We start from the raw sequence: 23,020 nt of genomic DNA, 5'->3' as shown, positions 1-23,020 counted from the left end.
TCTGAACCTGCAGGTCTGACTGCCCTAACGGACTGTTCCATTCCCTGTGTGTAAGGGTGGGGGGTAGAAAGAGTGGAATACTCTACCTTGAACTCCATGGGGGTGTACTTCTCGTTCTTTGGCGTCGTGTTGCCCTTATAGCTGAGGTGGTTGGGTGTGGTGGGGTGGATGACGGCTGACTCCTGGGAGGGCTTGTGGAGTCGTTGGCAGTAGGCGTAGACCAGGACCGACAGCCCCACCGCTGCAAAGAAACACAACACTCCCGTGGCCATCAGGTGGAATAGAGAGAAGGCTGGTAGGAGGAGAGAAAAAGAGACAGAGTTTGAATATTATTGGTATTATTTACTCCATCATTGATTTAACATGTTCCAATATGTTTGCTTTGGCAATGTAGTCTTGTTCCCAAAAATAGCGAAGCCTTAAATAGGTTTGACTAAGTGCAGCTAAGCTAGTGATCAGACCTGGGTTGAAATACTATTTGAAATCAGTTAAAACGCCTTATCTGTTCTTAATTGAGCTTGCCTGGCTAAATGGAACATTTCTAAAAGTGTAAACCCTGGTCATATAGCACTGCAGCCAGGCTAGAGCGGAAGCTAAAAGTCTTGGAAAGATTACAAATAGTATTTGAACCCAGGTCTACTAGCAACATTGCAATAGCTCCATAATGTTTTTGTCATGAGAGGATCCGCTCAAAAGACCAAAAATCATACTGAAACTAAAGCCTTGTTCACACTGCACGCCTTAAGACTCAAATTAGTTCTTCAAATCTGTTTTGGAATACTGACTGTCCAAACAGTAAGTTACAAGTGACCAAATCAGATTTGTGTGTGTTCAGACAGCAGTCATTTGCTGACGTTGCTATGCTACTTGTCATAGTAACGACAGATGTGTGCGCAGTGGTGTAGGCTGATTGGTGGTGCTCATGCTTCTTATCACTCAGAAGTTATGTAGCAAGCTAAGGTGACAACAATGCCTCCCTGTTTAGAATTTTCAAATTCATAGTGGAAGTACACTTTTTATTTAAACCTCAAAGGATAAGATGATCCAACTTTCAAAACTAGTCCTTTTCGGCTAGCCACAGCCGTCAGCTAGCTAGCTGTTTAGCTTTCTAGCACATTCAGTAATTTGTTCTTAAATTAACAAGCTAATTAGCTTCCACATGGTCTTGTCAAAACTGTCAACCCACTAACTAGTAAGCAACAATATATACCAAATAAATCATATTTGACCGTTCAGACAGAAGTTGCACAGTCAGGAATCAGATTTGTATCTGATTGCAAACCACCTACAAAGGTAGTTTGAAATATGGCTTGAAATATTTGATTCCATGTACTTTTTGGCTGTTCAGACTGCAGGAAAAATAACAGATTCGGACCAGATATGGACTAAAATTGGATTTGAATCACTTCAAACTGCCAATGTGAACAAGGCTTTAAGGCTCTATTCAATCAGATCTGCTTTAGCCTACATCCACATAGCGGTTGTTTTGGCAGTGTCAGAACTGCGTTAGAGCTGTCACATCCACAAGCGGCTCCTGGCATCATTCCTAAAGCAGACATTGCCATTGGCTGAACGGTGTCGCATTAATAGAAATCCCTTTCAGCCTTGTTTAGAAGTTTTAACACTGTAATGTGAGATGTAATCTACACGTTGATTAGGCTGATTGTTTAATGATTTTTGATTTGAGCACAATTATTTCTATATAGCCTACACTTTCTCATTCTGAACTTCTAATGAGAGTGGGACGGGGTGTGGCTTCGTGACAATGATCAATAGCAGCTTCTCCCTGATTTGACAGCTGCAACACAGTTACACCTCCGACACCACCAAAATATCAGCTGTGGGTATTTGCTATCGCCGGTTAACGCTAGATCTGATTGAATCTAGGCCTAAAGCTTTTAGGAATGATAGCATTGTGTGTAATCATGGTGGCGATGATTCATTTGTGATGCAACGGGAGTGGGAAGGGCGTAAAACAAGAGGAGAGGGGGAGGGAGAGGAAGGGGGTGACGAGAGGCACGCTCCATGTCCTTGGGGTCCCTGTAACCCCCCACTGGGATGGTGAGGAGGGGGGATTCTCGTAATTCACTTACCCCCACAACGCTGATCGTTATCCTGTCCAGGCAGAATGACTGCAGAGAAAAATAGAGAGAGAGAAAAATAGATGAAAGAAATAGGGAGGAACCGAGAGAGAGAGAAACAGACTGTTACTGCAATGCACAATTCAACTAGCCAATAGAGTCAAAGATCCCCACAATCACAGAGTACCACTTTCTGCAGCAAAACCAACCAAGCACTGCCCATAAAGTGATGGTCAGCTGGCTATTTAGCAGTGTGTTCAAAATGTTGGGGGCTGACCTGGCACCTCGGGGGGCTGGCAGGGCCTGCTCGCGGTGGCATTGCCCTGACACAGGCTGGGGTCTGCCTCCCGTTCCCCACACTCCCTGCTGCGATGCTGCAGCCCCTCCTCGTCACACTCCCCCCACTCTGACCACACCAGCCAGCCACCTGGAGGAACGGCGGAGGAGGAGTGGAGGGGGTTGGAGGAGAGGGTGGACGGAGAGAAGAGAGGAGGATGAGTTGTTGTACCACTAGAAGTCAAAGCAAAGCCACAGTGAACTCAACATAGCAGCTACATAACCTTAACATGACTTATGCACCATCATTTAAATTAAATTAGTTACTTTGAATGCTCAACATTTTTAAGACAATATTTGTATGAACGAATGCTGCAAATATGTGAACCTGTGCAGGATATGATTGAATGTTGTGTATCTGTGTATGACTGAGTGCTGCATATCTGTCATCTGTGAATCTGTTCATTCTGCATACCTTCACAGGTGTGTGTGTTGCACAGGGCCTCTTCAGTGTGCAGGCCGATGCAGATGTCACCTCCGTGGGCGGGGGCAGGGTTGCTACAGGTACGGGTACGCTGGTAGTGCCCACCTCCACATGTGGCAGAGCAGTGAGACCATGACGCCCAGCACGACCAGGTTCCTTTCACTGGACACACACACACACCAAACTTTTATAGAAAATATAAAATATTTATTTCCTGTAGTCCTTCAGTCAGTATACAGGTTGAAAAGGGCTGATTTGGACACTGATAAGCACCTACATTGGAACACAGTGGCTGTATAGCAACAGGTTACACAGCTCTGGCTCTGCGCTTCACAGCTCTGGATGGGTTTGGACTGACAGACGTTCTGAACTTGTGCACCACGCGCAACAAGAAGTTGCCCCCATCCCTCCAGATAATTGGTCAACTTTTGCACATTTGTTGTTGTCTGAGTGAGGGGAATGCTGTAAATGACGAGGACTCGATGTATTTTGAAAGAAGATACGTTGAGAATTATAATAAATACCGATTTGATGTCATCCAAGCCAAACACCCGTGAGTCCAAATGTACACTTCACATTTCCACATCATAAAACTACTGTCATATAGTATATGTTTATGATCACTATGTTGATGTATAGTTAGTTAGTTACAAGATGACATGGCGTCATACCCTGGGTTGTCCTGAACAAAATGAGCCTATGTTTGTTGCATTGTGAACATTTTCAGTGGACCACGCACCAGAATACATTCATGACCAGTGGTGGAAAAAGTACCCAATTGTCATACTTGAGTAAAAGCAACAATACCTTAAAAGAAAATGACTCAAGTGAAAGTCACCCAGTAAAATACTTCTTGAGTCAAAGTCTAAAACTATTTGGTTTTAAATGTACTTAAGTATCAAAAGTAAATGTAATCGCGAAAATATAATTACAGTTGAAGTCAGAAGTTTACATACACTTAGGTTGGAGTCATTAAAACTCGTTTTTCAACCACTCCACAAATTTCTTGTTAACAAACTATAGTTTTGGCAAGTCGGTTAGGACAACTACTTTGTGCATGACACAAGTAATTTTTCCAACAATTGTTTACAGACAGATTATTTCACTTATAATTCACTGTATCACAATTCCAGTGGGTCAGAAGTTGACTGTGCCTTTAAACCGCTTTAGAAATTCCAGAAAAATATGTCATGGCTTTAGAAGCTTCTGATAGACTAATTGACATCATTTGAGTCAATTGGAGGGGTACCTGTGGATGTATTTCAAGGCCTACCTTCAAACTCAGTGCCTCTTTGCTTGACATCATGGGAAAATCAAAAGAAATCAGCCAAGACCTCAGAACAAAAATTGTAGACCTCCACAAGTCTGGTTCATCCTTGTCTGGTTCATCCAAATGCCTGAAGGTACAAATCTGTACAAACAATAGTACGCAAGTATAAACACCATGGGACCACGCAGCTGTCATACCGCTCAGGAAGGAGACGCGTTCTGTCTCCTAGAGATGAACGTACTTTGGTGCAAAAAGTGAAAATCAATCCCAGAACAACAGCAAAGGGCCTTGTGAAGATGCTGGAGGAAACAGGTACAAAAGTATCTATATCCACAGTAAAACAAGTCCTATATCGACATAACCTGAAAGGCCGCTCAGCAAGGAAGAAGCCACTGCTCCAAAATCGCCATAAAAAAGCCAGACTACGGTTTGCAACTGCACATGGAGACAAAGATCGTATTTTTTTTTAGAAATGTCCTCTGGTCTGATGAAACAAAAATAGAACTGTTTGGCCATAATGACCATCATTATGTTTGGAGGAAAAGGGGGAGGCTTGCAAGCCAAAGAACACCATCCCAACCGTGAAGCACAGGGGTGGCAGCATCATGTTGTGGGGGTGCACAAAATAGATGGCATCATGAGGAATGAAAATGATGTGGATATATTGAAGCAACATCTCAAGAAATCAGTCAGGAAGTTAAAGCTTGGTCGCAAATGGGTCTTCCAAATGGACAATGACCCCAAGCATACTTCCAAAGTTGTGGCAAAATGGCTTAAGGACAACAAAGTCAAGGTATTGGAATGGCCATCACAAAGCCCTGACCTCAATCCTATAGAAAATTTGTGGGCAGAACTGAAAAAGTGTGTGCGAGCAAGGAGGCCTACAAACCTGACTCAGTTACACCAGCTCTGTCAGGAGGAATGGGCCAAAATTCACCCAACTTATTGTGGGAAGCTTGTGGAAGGCTACCCGTGATGAAAGAAATAAAAGCTGAAATAAATCATTCTCTCTACTATTATTCTGACATTTCACATTCTTAAAATAAAGTGGTGATCCTAACTGACCTAAGACAAGGAATTTTTACTAGTATTAAATGTCAGGAATTGTGAAAATCTGAGTTTAAATGTATTTGGCTAAGGTGTATGTAAACTTCCGACTTCAACTGTAGGTATCAAAAGTAAAAGTATAAATCATTTCAAATTCCTAATGTTAAGCAAACCTGCATGATTTTCTTGTTTTTTACAGTTACGGATAGCCAGGGGCACACTTCAACACTTCAACACTACATAATTTACAAACTAAGCATTTCTGTTTAGTGAGTCTGCCAGATCAGAGGCAGTAGGGATGACCAAGGATGTTCTTTTGATAAGTGCATGAATTAGACAATTTTCCTGTCCTGCAAAGCATTCAAAATGTAACTAGTAATTTTGGGTGTCAGGGAAAATGTATGGAGTAAAAAGTACATTATTTTCTTTAGGAATGTATTGGAGTAAAAGTAAAAGTTGTCAAAAATATAAATAGTAAAGTACAGATACCCCAAAAAACGACTTAAGCAGTACTTGAAAGTATTTTTACTTAAGTACTTAACACCACTGTTCATGACTCCATTCTATGCGGACCAAAATGATGATCTGCTTCTCTGAATTGCCTTGTGAAAACCTAACGTATTTTATAATTTAGCTAGTCATGTTGGCAGTAGAACAAGCTTTCATATGATGCCCATCTGAAAACATTTTATTCATGCTTTTTAGACCAGTTTAGTGAAAAACACAGACTTTTAAAGGCAATTTACGCTTAAGCCGGCTTCAGCAGCTTTTACCATGAATGCGATCTCCGAGAACGTGGGGAAATTGCCTTTAAAAGGCTATTGTCGGCTTTGAAGGAATCCCAATCTTGGTTCTACACTGCCCGTTAAGTTAATCGGTCAGTACAGTATTTGAGCAGATATACAGTAGCACTGGAGTAGTCTTTGTCTTACCTGGGCAGGGCTGGGAGTTACCGTCCTGGGAGTTGCAGTCCTGGTACTCCACTGGGGATCCACTACAGGCACTGGGGCTGCTCTTGCCCTCGGCTGAGGCACAGGTACGCTTGCGCGTGCGGAAGCCTTTGGCACACTCCTGGGAGCAGGTCGACCATGTCTCCCACGGCGACCACCTGGTGCCACCTGGTTGTCGGAGCAAAGGTCGACCACTACTGCCTCCTCCACTGGTCCTGACCAAGTCTTCAACCAGAGCTGAACCACAGATATAATCATACATGAGACATTACAACACAAAAGGTGATTTACAATATTCTTTTTACTTCTCAAAGTCAAAAATATGTTGTTTTCCTAATGGTATGGTAGGAAACAGAGAACAGCTCTGATAAACAATGGTCTTCTGTGACCTAAAGCTTGGCAATGAAATAACTGAAAATGGGCTGGTTCTAAGAGTGCAGAGGCTTCCTTCCTCATTACATGGTATGATAGTAACCTGTGCAGTTAGAATCTGGGCCAAACATTCAACTGTGGGGTAAAATCTGGGTTAATCGGTTCTAGATGAACTCTTTGAAAAGGGGAAAAAAAGCAACACGTCACCTAAATTATGGAAATGACTTCAATAATGAATTGATAGCTTTTTATTTTCTGTCTGTGTGGTTTGAAACCAGGGCAGCAGTAATATTTCATACTGTCCATGTTACTGTGAGGCCAGATGTCTCCTCTAGAGTCTAGACAGCGCCTCTGTGACACAGTGTTTGGACCCAGTGACAGCCTGTGACATGGTGTTTAGGCCCGGTGACAGCCTGTGACATGGTGTTTAGGCCCGGTGACAGCCTGTGACATGGTGTTTAGGCCCGGTGACAGCCTGTGACATGGTGTTTAGGCCCGGTGACAGCCTGTGACATGGTGTTTCGGCCCGGTGACAGCCTGTGACATTGTGTTTAGGCCCGGTGACAGCCTGTGACATTGTGTTTAGGCCCGGTGACAGCCTGTGACATTGTGTTTAGGCCCGGTGACAGCCTGTGACATTGTGTTTAGGCCCGGCGACAGCCTGTGACATGGTGTTTAGGCCCGGTGACAGCCTGTGACATGGTGTTTAGGCCCGGTGACAGCCTGTGACATTGTGTTTAGACCCAGTGACCATACGGTTGCTCTGTTCTCTGCAAATCGTCGCAAACACATCCTCTCTATCTGCCTTGCTTCACATGGAGCCTGTCTTAAATATGCACACACACACACACACACACACACACACACACACACACACACACACACACACACACACACACACACACACACACACACACACACACACACACACCCTTCTCCCCCGTCTAGTTACTGTCAGCAGGAGAGGCGTTCTGCCTGCCTGTCTGACCTTTAAATCAATGAGAGGCTGTGCACTGTGACACCTACCCCCCCCGGGGAGCCTGTCACTGGGTATGACCGCCCAGATCGTCCCGCCCCAGTGAGCACAGCATAGGTCATCCCAGCTGGCCGGTTAAAAACCACAGCACACTGCATAACATCAGAGGCTTAGCAGGCTTTTCTGTCTGTCTGTCTGTCTGTCTGTCTGTCTGTCTGGACTTGGTTCTTTAGAAGGGGAGTGGAAAGGTGTGTGAGTGTATGTCCAGTATTAGTGGGACGGCCTCAGACTTACCTTCAGTCTCACAGGTGGCGGTGCCGTCGTTGGGGCAGACGCGGGTCTCCACCTTCTTCTTGCCCAGCTGCAGCTGATGAGGGTCTGGAAGGAGGGCCCTGCAGGTGTAGCGGGTCCTCTGCTCCTGGCGGGCTCCGTCCTGGGTCACATTCACCGGCATCCAGGGGGTCCAGGGGGTGTTGCGACGGACCTCCGGACACGCCTCCAGGTTACAGGTCTTGTATTCCTAAGGGAGTGTGTTTTAGGGAAGAGGAGAGAGGGGAGGGGAGAGGATAGAGGGGAGAGGGGAGAGGGGAGAGAGAGGATATGTCAGTTTCAACCTGACTGTTCATCCTCAGGCTATGATAAATGAATAATGAAAGATGCCATTCACTAGATCAAATAAGGGTGTTATCTGTGAGAAAGTTGTAGTAAAGGGTGTGTGTGTGTGTGTGTGTGTGTGTCTGTGTGTGTGTACAGTACCAGAGCACATCCTGGGCAGGTGTTCCCCTTCTCACAGCTCCTGACCCGGGAGTGGACCCCTCCTCCACACTCTGCACTGCACTGAGACCAGGAGCCCCAAGACGACCAGAACACAGGCAGGGGACATGGGCTCTTCTCATTGCACAGCCTGCAGACACACACGCGCACACACACACGCGGTAAACCTGCAGTCCTACTCTTTCTGCCTGGTGGTCTCTGTAAGAGAAGGTGAACCACTGCTTTACAATATGTGCACCATTTCAGGGCTTTGCATCGCTGAACCAGGGTCTCCTGCAACGCCACAATACTGTGTTAACCTGCTGAGCTAAAGCTGAGGGCATTACACATCTCGTCTGTCACTAAGCATATGATGCAAGATGGGGAGAAAACCTGACTGAATGTACACCTGACTGAATGTACACCTGACTGAATGTACACCTGACTGAATGTACACCTGAATGAATGTACACCTGACTGAATGTACTGCATTGTGTCCCTCTGTCTCACCTCTCGTCTCGGCCTTGTCCCACACAGACACGCCCCCCATGCCGGGGTGAGGGGTTGTTGCAGGAGCGCTGGCGCACCTCGTACCCGATGCCACAGCTGGTGCTGCACTGACCCCAGGAGGACCAGGGGGTCCAGCCTCCGTTCCTAGAGGAGGGAGGGAGGGAGGGAGGGAGGGAGGGAGGGAGGGAGGGAGGGAGGGAGAGAGAGAGAGAGAGAGAGAGAGAGACTCAGAGGACACACAGATTCACCTAAAACTCTAACAGCCTAGTCTATTGTAAACTCTCTGAAAGCAGAAGAACAGAACAAACATTGCTGAGTCTACGTGTGCTTGTCTGGGAAGCTGACTCGGCTAAGGCATACAAAAAATCCACCTAATTTGATTAAGTGCTTCAGGCCGGTGGAGCTTCCCTTCTAATTAAATTGGTGCTCCTGTAAAATACCCTCCTGTAAAAGACCCTTCAGCTCCTCCGTCTCTCTCCTGCATAGTAACACAGTAAAGTAAGCAACAGGAAGCCACCAGTGAAGACTGTAATCTCTCTAATAACACACAAACGCACCCACACACGTTTGTTTTACTATTGATTTCCATTCAAAATCCTATTTTCCCTAACCCCAAACCCAACCCTATTTCTCTACCCTAATCCTAACCACTAACCCTAAAATAGCCTTTTCCCTTGTGGGGACTGGCAAAATGTCCCCACTTGTCTGAATGTTCCTTGTTTTACTATCCTTGTGAGAACTTCTGGTCCCCACAAGGATAGTAAAGCCAACACACACACACACACACACACACACACACACACACACACACACACACACACACACACACACACACACACACACACACACACACACACACACACACACACACACACACACACACACACACACACACACACACACACACACACACACAAATAGACCTGCTATACTGAGAGGTGACAGTTATTTGGTTTTCAACTCACTCTCTAGATAAATCCAATCTATTTTGCCTAATGAGGGAAACCTCTACTAATAGAGGGCAAGGGAGTCCTTGAGTTTCCTCTGAGAACATGTCAACACTGTCTGGAAGTTGGACTCTGCTGCTGCTGGTCTGATGCTACAACTTGAGTTTCCTCTGAGAACATGTCAACACTGTCTGGTAGTTGGAAGTTTATTGTAAACTCTCTGACAGCAGAAGAATAGAAGAATAGAACTCATCAAGAATAGAACAATAGAACATAGTGTGCTCGTCTGCTGCTGGTCTGAAGTCTCATGCTGCTACTTGTCTTTGTCTAGAGATCCATTTAAGGTCAACATGTACAATACCTTCTCATCAAATATACTGACAGTTTGTTAACATGCTGGAAACAGAATGAAAGCGGACTCAAACGCGCGTCAGCCCAACTGGAACAAAAAAGGTGAATCAGGTGCTCAAATGAGGGACTTGATAATCCCCAAAAGCTCCAGGAAACACGCTCTGACTGCTGACGGTCATGACTATTCCCCTTTTGGGAAGTCAGTAACTGTTATGATGTTTGGTAGTGAATGATGAATAGTAGACTGTAGCTTCCCCTGTCTTCTTTCTCTACAGTACCTGGAACAGTTGGCCACCTGGATGGTGGGGCCCTTGCAGTTGGAGCCTCCACACTGAGGGACTGGACTGTTACAAGAGCGTGAGCGACACGCGCAACTGGTGCTGGCGCCCTCCCTGTCGTCGTGGTTACAGGGTTGCCATGGCGCCCAGGGGCTGAAGCCGCCGTCCTGGGTCAGGTTCCTTACCTGCGAGCGGGCAGGAGTTCAGCATCAGAAGGGACCAATCAGAGAGGGGGTCAGAATGGTGGCTAATGGGGAAAAGTGGTAGGAGAGAGAGGAAGGTGGTAGGAGAGAGGGGAAGGTGGTAGGAGAGAGGGGGAGGTGGTAGGAGAGAGGGGGAGGTGGTAGGAGAGAGGGGGAGGTGGTAGGAGAGAGGGGGAGGTGGTAGGAGAGAGGGGAAAGTGGTAGGAGAGAGGGGAAGGTGGTAGGGGAGAGGGGAAGGTGAGAGGGGAAGGTGGTAGTGGAGAGGGGAAGGTGGTAGTGGAGAGGGGAAGGTGGTAGTGGAGAGGGGAAGGTGGTAGTGGAGAGGGGAAGGTGGTAGGAGAGAGGGGAAGGTGTGTGGGGAAAGTAAATGAATGTGTGGGGAAAGTAAATGAATGTGTGTGTGTGTGTGTGTGTGTGTGTGTGTGGTGTGTGTGTGTGGTGTGTGTGTGTGGTGTGTATGTATATGTGGTTTGGTGTGTATGCGTGTGTTTGTTTTCCTACATTATCAAGACCCCTAACATTTCACCTGAATGTCCTGAAGAGGTAGGAAAACCTGTTGTTTTTTTACATGTACAAAATGTTCAGGTTCTGAATTTGTTCAAATGCTATTTTAAGCTTAAAGATTAGATTCAGGTTTTTGGTGTTATGGTTATGGTTAGGTTTAGATTTAAAGGCTAGGTGTAAGGTTAGGGTTTTGGGGTTAAGGTTAGGATTAGTAGTAGGGTTAGGGGTTAGGGAAAATAGGATTTTTAATGGTCAAACATTTTTACACTCCAGAAAGTCCTGATATTTCATGAAAACAAAGTGTGTGTGTGATACATATGAGGTGTGTGTTACATATGAGTTGTGTGTTCGTGTGACCCTTACCGGGCACTCAGTGATATTCTGGCTCCACTGGCTCATGTTGGAGCTGTCCTCGATGGTGGTGCATCGCTTCTGCTTACGGTCCCAGCCACAGTAGGGGTCTCGGGCGTCCAGGCAGTGCCTGTAAGACCCCAGGGCACAAAAACAGCAGTCAATGGAGAGGGACAGCACTGGAAAAACGCCTCACACCTCAACTCACTCAACAACATGTTAGCGTAAAGCTAGGAAAACAGCTCTCCTCCAATAGAACCCATACAGTATCAGACTGGTGCTAGTTGAGATGTTGACACATCAATGGGGATCCACTCTGACATATGCTCCACTGTAAGGCACCGTGCCACACGACACGCTTCACTGCAACTAAGTGTTTGTACGCTCCAGATAAAACACAAGCTAATTTCAGTCATTAAATCCAGGATTGTTAATGAAATGAAGTTGTCAGAGAGTCCGGGAAGGGAACCCCCTAGCTTAGTAATGCTGTTTGACAACGTGTTTGTGAAAAGGCACAGGTCAGGGCAGCCCGTAGAAATAGATACAGGACTCTGGTGTTTACCAACTTATTATTATTATTATTATTATTTATTTTATTTCACCTTTATTTAACCAGGTAGGCAAGTTGAGAACAAGTTCTCATTTACAATTGCGACCTGGCCAAGATAAAGCAAAGCAGTTCGACAACATACAAAAACACAGAGTTACACATGGAGTAAAACAACATAGAATCAATGATGCAGTAGAAAAAAAAATAAGACTATATACAATGTGAGCAAATGATGTGAGATAAGGGAGGTAAAGGCAAAAAAGGCCATGGTAGCAAAGTAAATAAAGTATAGCAAGTAAAACACTGGAATGGTAGATTTGTAGTTTGAAGAAAGTTCAAAGTTAAAATATAAATAATATGGTGCAAAGGAGCAAAATAAATAAAATAAATAAAAACAGTAGGGGAAGAGGTAGTAGTTTGGGCTAAATTATAGATGGGCTATGTACAGGTGCAGTGATCTGGGAGCTGCTCTGATAGCTGGTGCTTAAAGCTAGTGAGGGAGATAAGTGTTTCCAGTTTCAGAGATTTTTGTAGTTCGTTCCAGTCATTGGCAGCAGAGAACTGGAAGGAGAGACGACCAAAGGAGGAGTTGGCTTTAGGGGTGACCAGAGAGATATACCTGCTGGAGCGCATGCTACAGGTGGGTGCTGCTATGGTGACCAGTGAGCGGAGATAAGGGGGGACTTTACCTAGCAGGGTCTTGTAGATGACCTGGAGCCAATGTGTTTGGCGACGATTATGAAGCGAAGGCCAGCCAACGAGAGCGTACAGGTCGCAGTGGTGGGTAGTATATGGGGCTTTGGTGACAAAACGGATGGCACTGTGATAGACTGCATCCAGCTTGTTGAGTAGGGTATTGGAGGCTATTTTGTAAATGACATCGCCGAAGTCGAGGATTGGTAGGATGGTCAGTTTTACGAGGGTATGTTTGGCAGCATGAGTGAAGGATGCTTTGTTGCGAAATAGGAAGCCAATTCTAGATTTAACTTTGGATTGGAGATGATTGATGTGAGTCTGGAAGGAGAGTTTACAGTCTAACCAGACACCTAGGTATTTGTAGTTGTCCACAAATTCTAAGTTAGAACCGTCCAGAGAAGTGATGCTGGACAGGCGGGCAGGTGCAGGCAGCGATCGGTTGAAGAGCATGCATTTAGTTTTACTTGTGTTTAGGAGCAGTTGGAGACCACGGAAGGAGAGTTGAATGGCACTGAAGCTCCTCTGGAGGGTTGTTAACACAGTGTCCAAAGAAGGGCCAGAAGTATACAGAATGGTGTCGTCTGCGTAGAGGTGGATCAGAGATTCACCAGCTGCAAGAGCGACATCATTGATGTATACAGAGAAAAGAGTTGGCCCAAGAATTGAACCCTGTGGTACCCCCATAGAGACTGCCAGAGGTCCGGACAGCAGGCCCTCCGATTTGACACACTGAACTCTGTCAGAGAAGTAGTTGGTGAACCAGGCGACGCAATCGTTTGAGAAACCAAGGCTACTGAGTCTGCCGATGAGGATGTGGTGATTAACAGAGTCAAAAGCTTTGGCCAGGTCAATGAATACGGCAGCACAGTATTGTTTCTTATCGATGGCGGTTACGATGTCGTTTAGGACCTTGAGCGTGGCTGAGGTGCACCCATGACCAGCTCTGAAACCAGATTGCATAGCGGAGAGGGTGCGGTGGGATTCGAAATGGTCGGTAATCTGTTTGTTGACTTGGGTTTCGAAGACCTTAGAAAGGCAGGGTAGGATGGATATAGGTCTGTAGCAATTTGGGTCAAGAGTGTCACCTCCTTTGAAGAGGGGGATGACAGCAGCTGCTTTCCAATCTATGGGAATCTCAGACGACACGAAAGAGTGATTGAACAAGCTAGTAATAGGGGTTGCAATAATTTCGGCAGATAATTTTAGAAAGAAAGGGTCCAGATTGTCAAGCCCAGCTGATTTGTAGGGGTCCAGATATTGCAGCTCTTTCAGAACATCAACTGAATGGATTTAGGAGAAGGAGAAATGGGGGAGGCTTGGGCGAGTAGCTGTGGGGGGTGCAGTGCTGTTGAATGCAGTAGGGGTAGTTAGGTGGAAAGCATGGCCAGCCGTAGAAAAATGCTTATTGAAATTCTCAATTATAGTGGGCTTATCGGTGGTGACAGAGTTTCCTATCCTCAGTGCAGTGGGCAGTTGGGAGGAGGTGTTCTTATTCTCCATGGACTTTACAATGTCCCGGAACTTTTTAGAGTTTGAGTTGCAGGAAGCAAATTTCTGTTTGAAAAAGCTAGCCTTGGCGTTTCTAACTGCCTGTGTGTATTGGTTTCTAACTTCCCTGAAAAGTTGCATATCGCGGGGGCAGTTCGATGCTAATGCAGAACGCCACAGGATATTTTTGTGTTGGTTAAGGGCAGTCAGGTCTGGGGAGAACCAAGGGCTATATCTGTTCCTGGTTCTAAATTTCTTGAAAGGGGCATGCTTATTTAAGATGGTGAGGAAGGCATTTAAAAAAAATAACCATAGAAGTAGTAGAAGAAGAACGTGGACTACTTCAAAATGTAGATGGCCTCAATGGTGCTGCCCGTGCTCTCACAGACGCCATAATGGGACAGATACAATGATAAGACGTCTATCAAAGTCAATGGGCAGCCTCTCTACCATAAGACTCTGTCTGACAGGCACAGATGAGCACAGCCTCTCTACCATAGGACCCTGTCTGACATGCACAGGTTAGGGCAGCCTCTTCATGTAGGACTCTGTGAGGGGTCCTTCTCTTCCTGGTTGTTTTTCTGGCTCCATGAGGCCGAGATGGAGCAGAGAAAACAGGTCTTATTGACCCAGAGCACTCAGTGGGCTGATGTAGAGAGCAAGAGGCCTGTGTGTGTGTGTGTGTGTGTGTGTGTGTGTGTGTGTGTGTGTGTGTGTGTGTGTGTGTGTGTGTGTGTGTGTGTGTGTGTGTGTGTGTGTGTGTGTCTGTGTGTGTGTGTGTGTGTCTGCCTTGAATTATGGAGCAGAAGAGATAGTGTGTCAACATTGTGGAAGCATTTCAAGGTGTAGTATGTGTAGTATGACTTTTCTTATGACCCATGTAGTGCTTATGAAGACTTTGTGAACACTCTATTAAGCCTTTTATAGATGGGTTTGATTATTTGCTGTCTTTGTATCTCCTGTTCCCTTGTATCTGTGCAAGACAATGGGTCAGTCCCAAATACCACCCTATTCCCTATATATTACACTACTACCCATGGGCCCTCGTCAAATTTAGTGCACTATATAGGGAATAGGGTGCCATTTGGGACTAAGCCATCTACATTCTGATGAATGGAATATAAATGCACTAACACCAGCCTAGCTAGGACTTATTGGTATTCTGTATAGGGAGCGCGACCAACAAAACACTCCCCTGCAATAAATAGTTGACAGATCAGTTCCTGATAATCAGCAGTAACATCAGTTTAGCAGGCAGCGGGGAAGAGACTATCTAACAACCACTGTGTTGATCACCCTGCTGACGGGCTGGCGGCTACAGACTGCACTAAATAATGGTTGTCTGAGAGGGATGGGAAGGGGGCAGGGGTATGCTCATAGGGTGTGTGTGTGTGTGTGTGTTACACAAATTATTATGTACTAGGGTGTGTGTTTTGTGTGTGTGTGTGTATACTGTATGAGAGAAAGATTTGATGGGGTTGAGAGTATAAACGTTTCTCTGTGAGACCCAAGTTAGGACGGCATGGGTTAGTTTGGGCTTCCAGTCCAGTGAAGGCTCTTTTCTCCAGGTTCAGAGAGCCTCTCTCTACAGCAACAATACATTGCTAAGCAGTGGGGGGGTTAACAAGCCCCCCCCCCCCTCCCCCACACACCCACTAACTGTCCCTCAAACCCCCGCCTCATCTCCCAATGAGTGGGCCCCCTCTGGAAACAGTTTATCACACGACAGCCCCCCCGTCTACCAGACAAGGTCTCACTCTGGGGGTACGCAAGAGAGGGATGGAGAGAAGGAAGGCGAGAGGAGAGGAAAGGAGGGAGAAAGAGATGATGTGACAGGAGAGGAGGATAGTATAAAGAAAGCCACTCCCAAGCTGCACCAGTAATCATCACCATATATTGCCAGCAATCAACATCTCCATCTATCAATCACCAGTAATCAATATCTCCATCTGTCAATCACCAGTAATCAATATCTCAGTATTTCCCTACATAAAGCCATCCAATGGACTTTCTGTCTGCCTTACATTATGGAGCGGAAGAGATAGTGTGTCAACATTGTGGAAGCATTTCACGGTAAAGTTTAGTATGATGGTAAAGTCTAGTAAGCCATCTACAATCTGATGAATGGAATATAAATGCACTAACACCAGCCTACCTGTCACGTCCTGACCAGTAAAAGGTGTTATTTGTTATTGTAGTTTGGTCAGGGCGTGGCAGGGGGTGTTTGTTTTGTGTGTTTCAGTGTATGTTCTATGTTATCTATTTCTATGTGTTTATCTATTTCTATGTTGGGTTTTTGGCAGTGATCTCCAATTAGAGGCAGCTGGTTGTCGTTGTCTCTAATTGGAGGCCATATTTACTTGGGTTTGTTTTCACTTGTGTTTTGTGGGTGGTTATTTTCCTGTATAGCCTGTGTTGTCTTACGGAACTGTTTTGTCGTTTTGTTTATTTTGTTTAAGTGTTTTTTCTTTAAATAAATTAAGAAGATGAGCACTTTACCCGCTGCGCCTTGGTCCAATCCTTACGACGCCTATGACACTACCTAGGACTTATTGGTATTCTGTATAGGGAGCGCGACCAACAAAACACTCCCCTGCAATAAATAGTTGACAGATCAGTTCCTGATAATCAGCAGTAATATCAGTTTAGCAGGCAGCGGGGAAGAGACTAACAACCACTGTGTTGATCACCCTGCTGACGGGCTGGCGGCTACAGACTGCATTAAATAATGGTTGTCGGAGAGGGATGGGAAGGGGGCAGGGGTATGCTCATAGGGTGTGTGTGTGTGTGTGTGTGTGTGTGTGTGCGTGTGTGTGTGTGTGTGTGTGTTTTCACACATTATTATGTGCTAGGGTGTGTGTTGTGTGTGTGTTACACACATTATTATGTGCTAGGGTGTGTGTTGTGTGTGTGTGTATGTGTGTGTTACACAAATGATTATGTACTAGGTTGTGTGTGCTCTTGTGTTTGTATATATCCTGGGAGGAAAACCCCAATAAAGCCCCTACATTATTGTAAAAAACTTTTCACCCAACCCCAGCCTCTACTCCTCTTCCCCCCAAACCCAGCCTCCACTCCACTCCCCCCCAAACCCAGCCTCCACTCCACTCCCCCCAAAACCCAGCCTCCACTCCACTCCCCCCCAAACCCAGCCTCCACTCCACTCCACTCCCCCCCCAAACCCAGCCTCCACTCCTCTTCCCCCCAAACCCAGCCTCCACTCCTCTTCCCCCCAACCCCAGCCTCCACTCCCCCCCAAACCCAGCCTCCACTCCTCTTCCCCCCAAACCCAGCCTCCACTCCTCTTCCCCCCAAACCCAGCCTCCACTCCACTCCCCCCCAAACCCAGCCTCCACTCCTCTTCCCCCCAAACCCAGCCTCCACTCCTCTTCCCCCCAAACCCAGCCTCCACTCCTCTTCCACCCAACCCCAGCCTCTACTCCTCTTCCCCCCAAACCCAGCCTCCACTCCACTTCCCCCAAACCCAGCCTCCACTCCACTCCCCCCAAACCCAGCCTCTACTCCTCTTCCCCCCAACCCCAGCCTCTACTCCTCTTCCCCCCAAACCCATCCTCTACTCCACTCTTCCCCCCAAACCCAGCCTCCACTCCTCTTCCCCCCAAACCCAGCCTCCACTCCTCTTCCCCCCAAACCCAGCCTCCACTCCTCTTTCCCAAACCCAGCCTCCACTCCTCTTCCCCCCAACCCCAGCCTCTACTCCTCTTCCCCCCAAACCCAGCCTCCACTCCACTTCCCCCAAACCCAGCCTCCACTCCACTCCCCCCAAACCCAGCCTCTACTCCACTCCCCCCCAAACCCAGCCTCCACTCCACTCCCCCCAACCCCAGCCTCTACTCCTCTACCCCCCAAACCCAGCCTCCACTCCACTCCCCCCCAAACCCAGTCTCCACTCCTCTTCCCCCCAACCCCAGCCTCCACTCCTCTTCCCCCAACCCCAGCCTCCACTCCTTTCCCCCCCCCAACCCCAGCCTTCACTCCTCTTCCCCCAACCCCAGCCTCCACTCCTCTTCCCCCAACCCCAGCCTCCACTCCTCTTCCCCCCAACCCCAGCCTCCACTCCTCTTCCCCCCAACCCCAGCCTCCACTCCTCTTCCCCCCAACCCCAGCCTCCACTCCTCTTCCCCAACCCCATCCTCTACTCTTTTCCCCCAACCCCAGCCTCCACTCCTCTTCCCCCAAACCCAGCCTCTACCCCTTTTCCCACCAATCCCAGCCTCTACCTCTTTTCCCCCAACCCAAGCCTCCACTCCTCTTTCCCCAACCCCAGCTTCCACTCCTCTTCCCCCCAACCCCAGCCTCCACTCCCCTTCCCCCCAACCCCAGCCTCCACTCCTCTTCCCCCCCAACCCCAGCCTCCACTCCTCTTCCCCCAACCCCAGCCTCTACACTTTTTCCCCCCAACCCCAGCCTCCACTCCTTTTCCCCAACCCCAGCCTCCACTCCTTTTCCCCAACCCCAGCCTCCACTCCTCTTCCCCCAACCCCAGCCTCCACTCCTCTTCCCCCCAACCCAGGCTCTACCCCTTTTCCCACAAATCCTAGCCTCTACCTCTTTTCCCCCAACCCAAGCCTCCACTCCTCTTCCACCCTACCCCAGCCTCCATCCCTCTTCCCCCCAGTTAACCACTTCCCCATTCTACTCTCCTCACAGTTAACCACTTCCCCGTTCTACTCTCCTCACAGTTAACCACTTCCCCATTCTACTCTCCTCACAGTTAACCACTTCCCCATTCTACTCTCCTCACAGTTAACCACTTCCTCATTCTACTCTCCTCACAGTTAACCACTTCCTCATTCTACTCTCACCCAGTTAACCACTTCCTCATTCTACACTCCCCACAGTTAACCACTTCCTCATTCTACACTCCCCACAGTTAACTACTTCCTCATTCTACTCTCCCCACAGTTAACCACTTCCTCATTCTACTCTCCTCACAGTTAACCCCTTCCTCATTCTACTCTCCTCACAGTTAACCACTTCCTCATTCTACACTCCCCACAGTTAACTACTTCCTCATTCTACTCTCCTCACAGTTAACCCCTTCCTCATTCTACTCTCCTCACAGTTAACCCCTTCCCCATTCTACTCTCCTCACAGTTCTGCTATGGAGAAGGTAACCAAGGAGCTCTTTGAGATATTAAGAGGCTAAACCCACTTGGCCAATAACTACCATAGATTATAGGATTATAGCTAAAACACTAAGCAAGCTGCTAGTAAGAGAGGGCTCTCATCCATTATGCATGTAATACAATATTTCCCTGTGTGGCTGCAAGTCAAGTCGCTAATATTGCCGTTTGTCAAGTGTATAACTGTGATTACTATCCTTAGGGGGAGGGAAGGAAACAGTTTCTCTCAGAACAATTAAACAAACAACCCACAGCTCGAAACGTTGGTCTGTAGAGCCTAAATGTCTCCACACGCAGCTCGTAACTATGGTCTGTAGAGCCGAAAATGTCTCCACACGCGGTCGGTAACCCTGGTCTGTAGAGCCAAAATGTCTCCACACGCGGTCGGTAACCCTGGTCTGTAGAGCCAAAATGTCTCCACACGCAGATGCCATTCAGAGCACAGAGGATAATGAGAGAAAACGTAACCTGGGGGCACACTGGGGTTGATGGGGTTGTGAGTGGCTAGGCTAGGTAGTTCCTGACATGGGGTTGGAAGGGAGTGGCTAGGCTAGGTGATTCCTGTCATGGGGTTGGAAGGGTGTGGCTAGGCTAGGTAGTTCCTGACATGGGGTTGGAAGGGTGTGGCTAGGCTAGGTAGTTCCTGACATGGGGTTGGAAGGGAGTGGCTAGGCTAGGTGGTTCCTGACATGGGGTTGGAAGGGAGTGGCTAGGCTAGGTAGTTCCTGACATGGGGTTGGAAGGGAGTGGCTAGGCTAGGTAGTTCCTGACATGGGGTTGGAAGGGAGTGGCTAGGCTAGGTGATTCCTGACATGGGGTTGGAAGGGAGTGGCTAGGCTAGGTGATTCCTGACATGGGGTTGGAAGGGAGTGGCTAGGCTAGGTAGTTCCTGACATGGGGTTGGAAGGGAGTGGCTAGGCTAGGTAGTTCCTGACATGGGGTTGGAAGGGAGTGGCTAGGCTCGGTGATTCCTGACATGGGGTTGGAAGGGAGTGGCTAGGCTAGGTAGTTCCTGACATGGGGTTGGAAGGGAGTGGCTAGGCTAGGTAGTTCCTGTCATGGGGTTGGAAGGGAGTGGCTAGGCTAGGTGATTCCTGACATGGGGTTGGCAGGGAGTGGCTAGGCTAGGTGGTTCCTGACATGGGGTTGGAAGGGAGTGGCTAGGCTAGGTAGTTCCTGACATGGGGTTGGAAGGGAGTGGCTAGGCTAGGTGATTCCTGACATGGGGTTGGAAGGGAGTGGCTAGGCTAGGTAGTTCCTGACATGGGGTTGGAAGGGAGTGGCTTGGCTAGGTGATTCCTGACATGGGGTAGGAAGGGAGTGGCTAGGCTAGGTAGTTCCTGACATGGGGTTGGAAGGGAGTGTCTAGGCTAGGTGATTCCTGACATGGGGTTGGCAGGGAGTGGCTAGGCTAGGTGATTCCTGACATGGGGTTGGAAGGGAGTGGCTAGGCTAGGTAGTTCCTGACATGGGGTTGGAAGGGAGTGGCTAGGCTAGGTGGTTCCTGACATGGGGTTGGAAGGGAGTGGCTAGGGGGATGATTAGGGCGGCAGGTAGCCTAGTGGTTAGAGCGTTGGACTGGTAACCGGAAGGTTGCAAGGTCGAATCCCCGAGCTGACAAGGTAAAAATATGCCGTTCTGCCCCTGAACAAGGCAGTTAACCCACTAGGCTGTCATTGAAAATAAGAATTTGTTCTTAACTGACTTACCTAGTTAAATAAAGTTAAAAAAAAATATTTAAAAAATTGGTTGCCATGAGGGCCAGATTGGATATTTTAGCCAGGACACCGGGGTTAACAACCCTACTCTATATTAAGTGCCATGGGATCTTTAATGACTACAGAGAGTCAGGGCACCCGTTTAACGTCCCATCCGAAAAACGGCACCCTACACATGGCAATGTCCCCAATCACTGCCCTGGGGCACAGGGATCTTAGCTTCAGAGACATGCCCGCGGTGGGATACAGGGTGGTATGCTGATGGTTAATACACAGTTAATACACAGGATGATACTAAAATGTGGTAAAAGCAAGGGGTAGGACACATGTAATCACCATTACAACTACTTCATCTATTGTAGTAATGGGATGCCTTTCACGTTAACGTCCATCCATGTCCAGTCAGTTAGGGAGGTGGTCAGTTCACTATCTTTCCCACATCAACAACCCTCTCTCTCCCTCTCTCTTTTTCCCTGACTGTATTTATTTCCTGTTCCCCTCCTCCTCCCTCCTCCCCTGTGACAGGTGAGCGTGATGGATCGCACAGAAAACCTCTGCTGGCACTGCAACACCGTCCCAGACTACCATTGTACTGGCTCCAGTCTGCAGCCGGAACCAGAGGAAATGAGTTTTTTCCCCACTAGCACCGGGAGAGGCAGAGGGCAGTGTTCACAAGGAGCTAGCAGGGATTCATCCAACGGGAGAGGTCAAATGTAATTACAGGAAGTCTCAGCTGGATTGGTTACTTACAGATGTGGCCAAATGTTGACACATTGCACTTTACAAAAGGAGTGCAACTGAGTAGAGTGAGCTGTTTTTTCTTTTCAAAACTCGTTCAATTGCTATTTTTACCCTGCAGGCACCTGCAACTTACCACAGGTGAGATAAATTACACAGTAAATGAGAACCATTGCCTCCAACCAAGTTAATTAGAATTTTGAATAATTTAGTCTAGGCCAATCATTTTTTTTCAATTTCAGTTAGAATTCCCCCCCCCCCCCCAAAAAATAAATAAATAAACGCATTTGAGAAGAAAAGGTGAGTCATGTAAGGGTGCCAATATATCATGCATTGGTGCCAATATATCTGACTGCATCTGTATAGTATGAACAGGGGGTAATGACATGGCAGATAAAGTATGGGATTATTCATGAGTGAATGACTGGCAAATGCTGTTCGGCTTATACTGTATGAATAAAAGCGTCTGCTAAATGGCATATATTATATATGAATATACATATATAATAATTATATGTTAATATGTATTAAACCACATATCAGTATTCATAACACTGTGTATGTATTGTTAGGTGTCATGGCATTGGCTGTTAGAGGTGGACAGGATGTGGAACCTATGGAAGCTACAGGAGTGTAAGAAACCTTATATATCAGTAGTCATTATAGTGATAACCCTACCATTATTCATACTGTACAGTAAGGTGTGATATCATTATAGTCATAACACTACCATTCTTCATACTGTACAGTAAGGTGTGATATCATTATAGTGATAACACTACCATTCTTCATACTGTACAGTAAGGTGTGATATCATTATAGTCATAACACCACCATTCTTCATACTGTACAGTAAGGTGTGATATCATTATAGTAATAACACCACCATTCTTCATACTGTACAGTAAGGTGTGATATCATTATAGTCATAACACTACCATTCTTCATACTGTACAGTAAGGTGTGATATCATTATAGTCATAACACTACCATTCTTCATACTGTACAGTAAGGTGTGATATCATTATAGTCATAACACTACCATTCTTCATACTGTACAGTAAGGTGTGATATCATTATAGTGATAACACCACCATTCTTCATACTGTACAGTAAGGTGTGATATCATTATAGTAATAACACCACCATTCTTCATACTGTACAGTAAGGTGTGATATCATTATAGTAATAACACCACCATTCTTCATACTGTACAGTAAGGTGTGATATCATTATAGTGATAACACCACCATTCTTCATACTGTACAGTAAGGTGTGATACCATTATAGTAATAACACCCACCATTCTTCATACTGTACAGTAAGGTGT

The 23,020-nt window shown here is 46.8% G+C and overlaps 1 protein-coding gene across 2 annotated transcripts in view; it reads right to left on the bottom strand.

Annotated features, from left to right (window-relative positions):
- Positions 1-23,020, bottom strand: part of LOC106575804 (semaphorin-5B) — a 93,107-nt gene that overhangs the window by 5,176 nt on the left and 64,911 nt on the right. For both annotated transcript variants that reach the window (XM_082963644.1, XM_082963645.1), the window contains 10 exons: positions 11,366-11,483; positions 10,296-10,480; positions 8,720-8,863; positions 8,213-8,360; positions 7,751-7,976; positions 6,091-6,345; positions 2,833-3,003; positions 2,359-2,508; positions 2,094-2,132; positions 87-292 (listed from right to left, as the gene is read on the bottom strand). In XM_082963644.1, coding sequence (XP_082819770.1) covers positions 87-292; positions 2,094-2,132; positions 2,359-2,508; positions 2,833-3,003; positions 6,091-6,345; positions 7,751-7,976; positions 8,213-8,360; positions 8,720-8,863; positions 10,296-10,480; positions 11,366-11,483 — 1,642 coding nt within the window. The remainder of the gene's footprint in view (positions 1-86; positions 293-2,093; positions 2,133-2,358; positions 2,509-2,832; positions 3,004-6,090; positions 6,346-7,750; positions 7,977-8,212; positions 8,361-8,719; positions 8,864-10,295; positions 10,481-11,365; positions 11,484-23,020) is intronic.

The sequence above is a fragment of the Salmo salar genome, chromosome 17 (genome assembly GCF_965601325.2).
Source record: "Salmo salar chromosome 17, fSalSal1, whole genome shotgun sequence".
Lineage (NCBI taxonomy): Eukaryota > Metazoa > Chordata > Actinopteri > Salmoniformes > Salmonidae > Salmo > Salmo salar.
The sequence above is the reverse complement of the archived record's forward strand: the minus strand, read 5'-3'. Positions and strand labels throughout refer to the sequence as shown.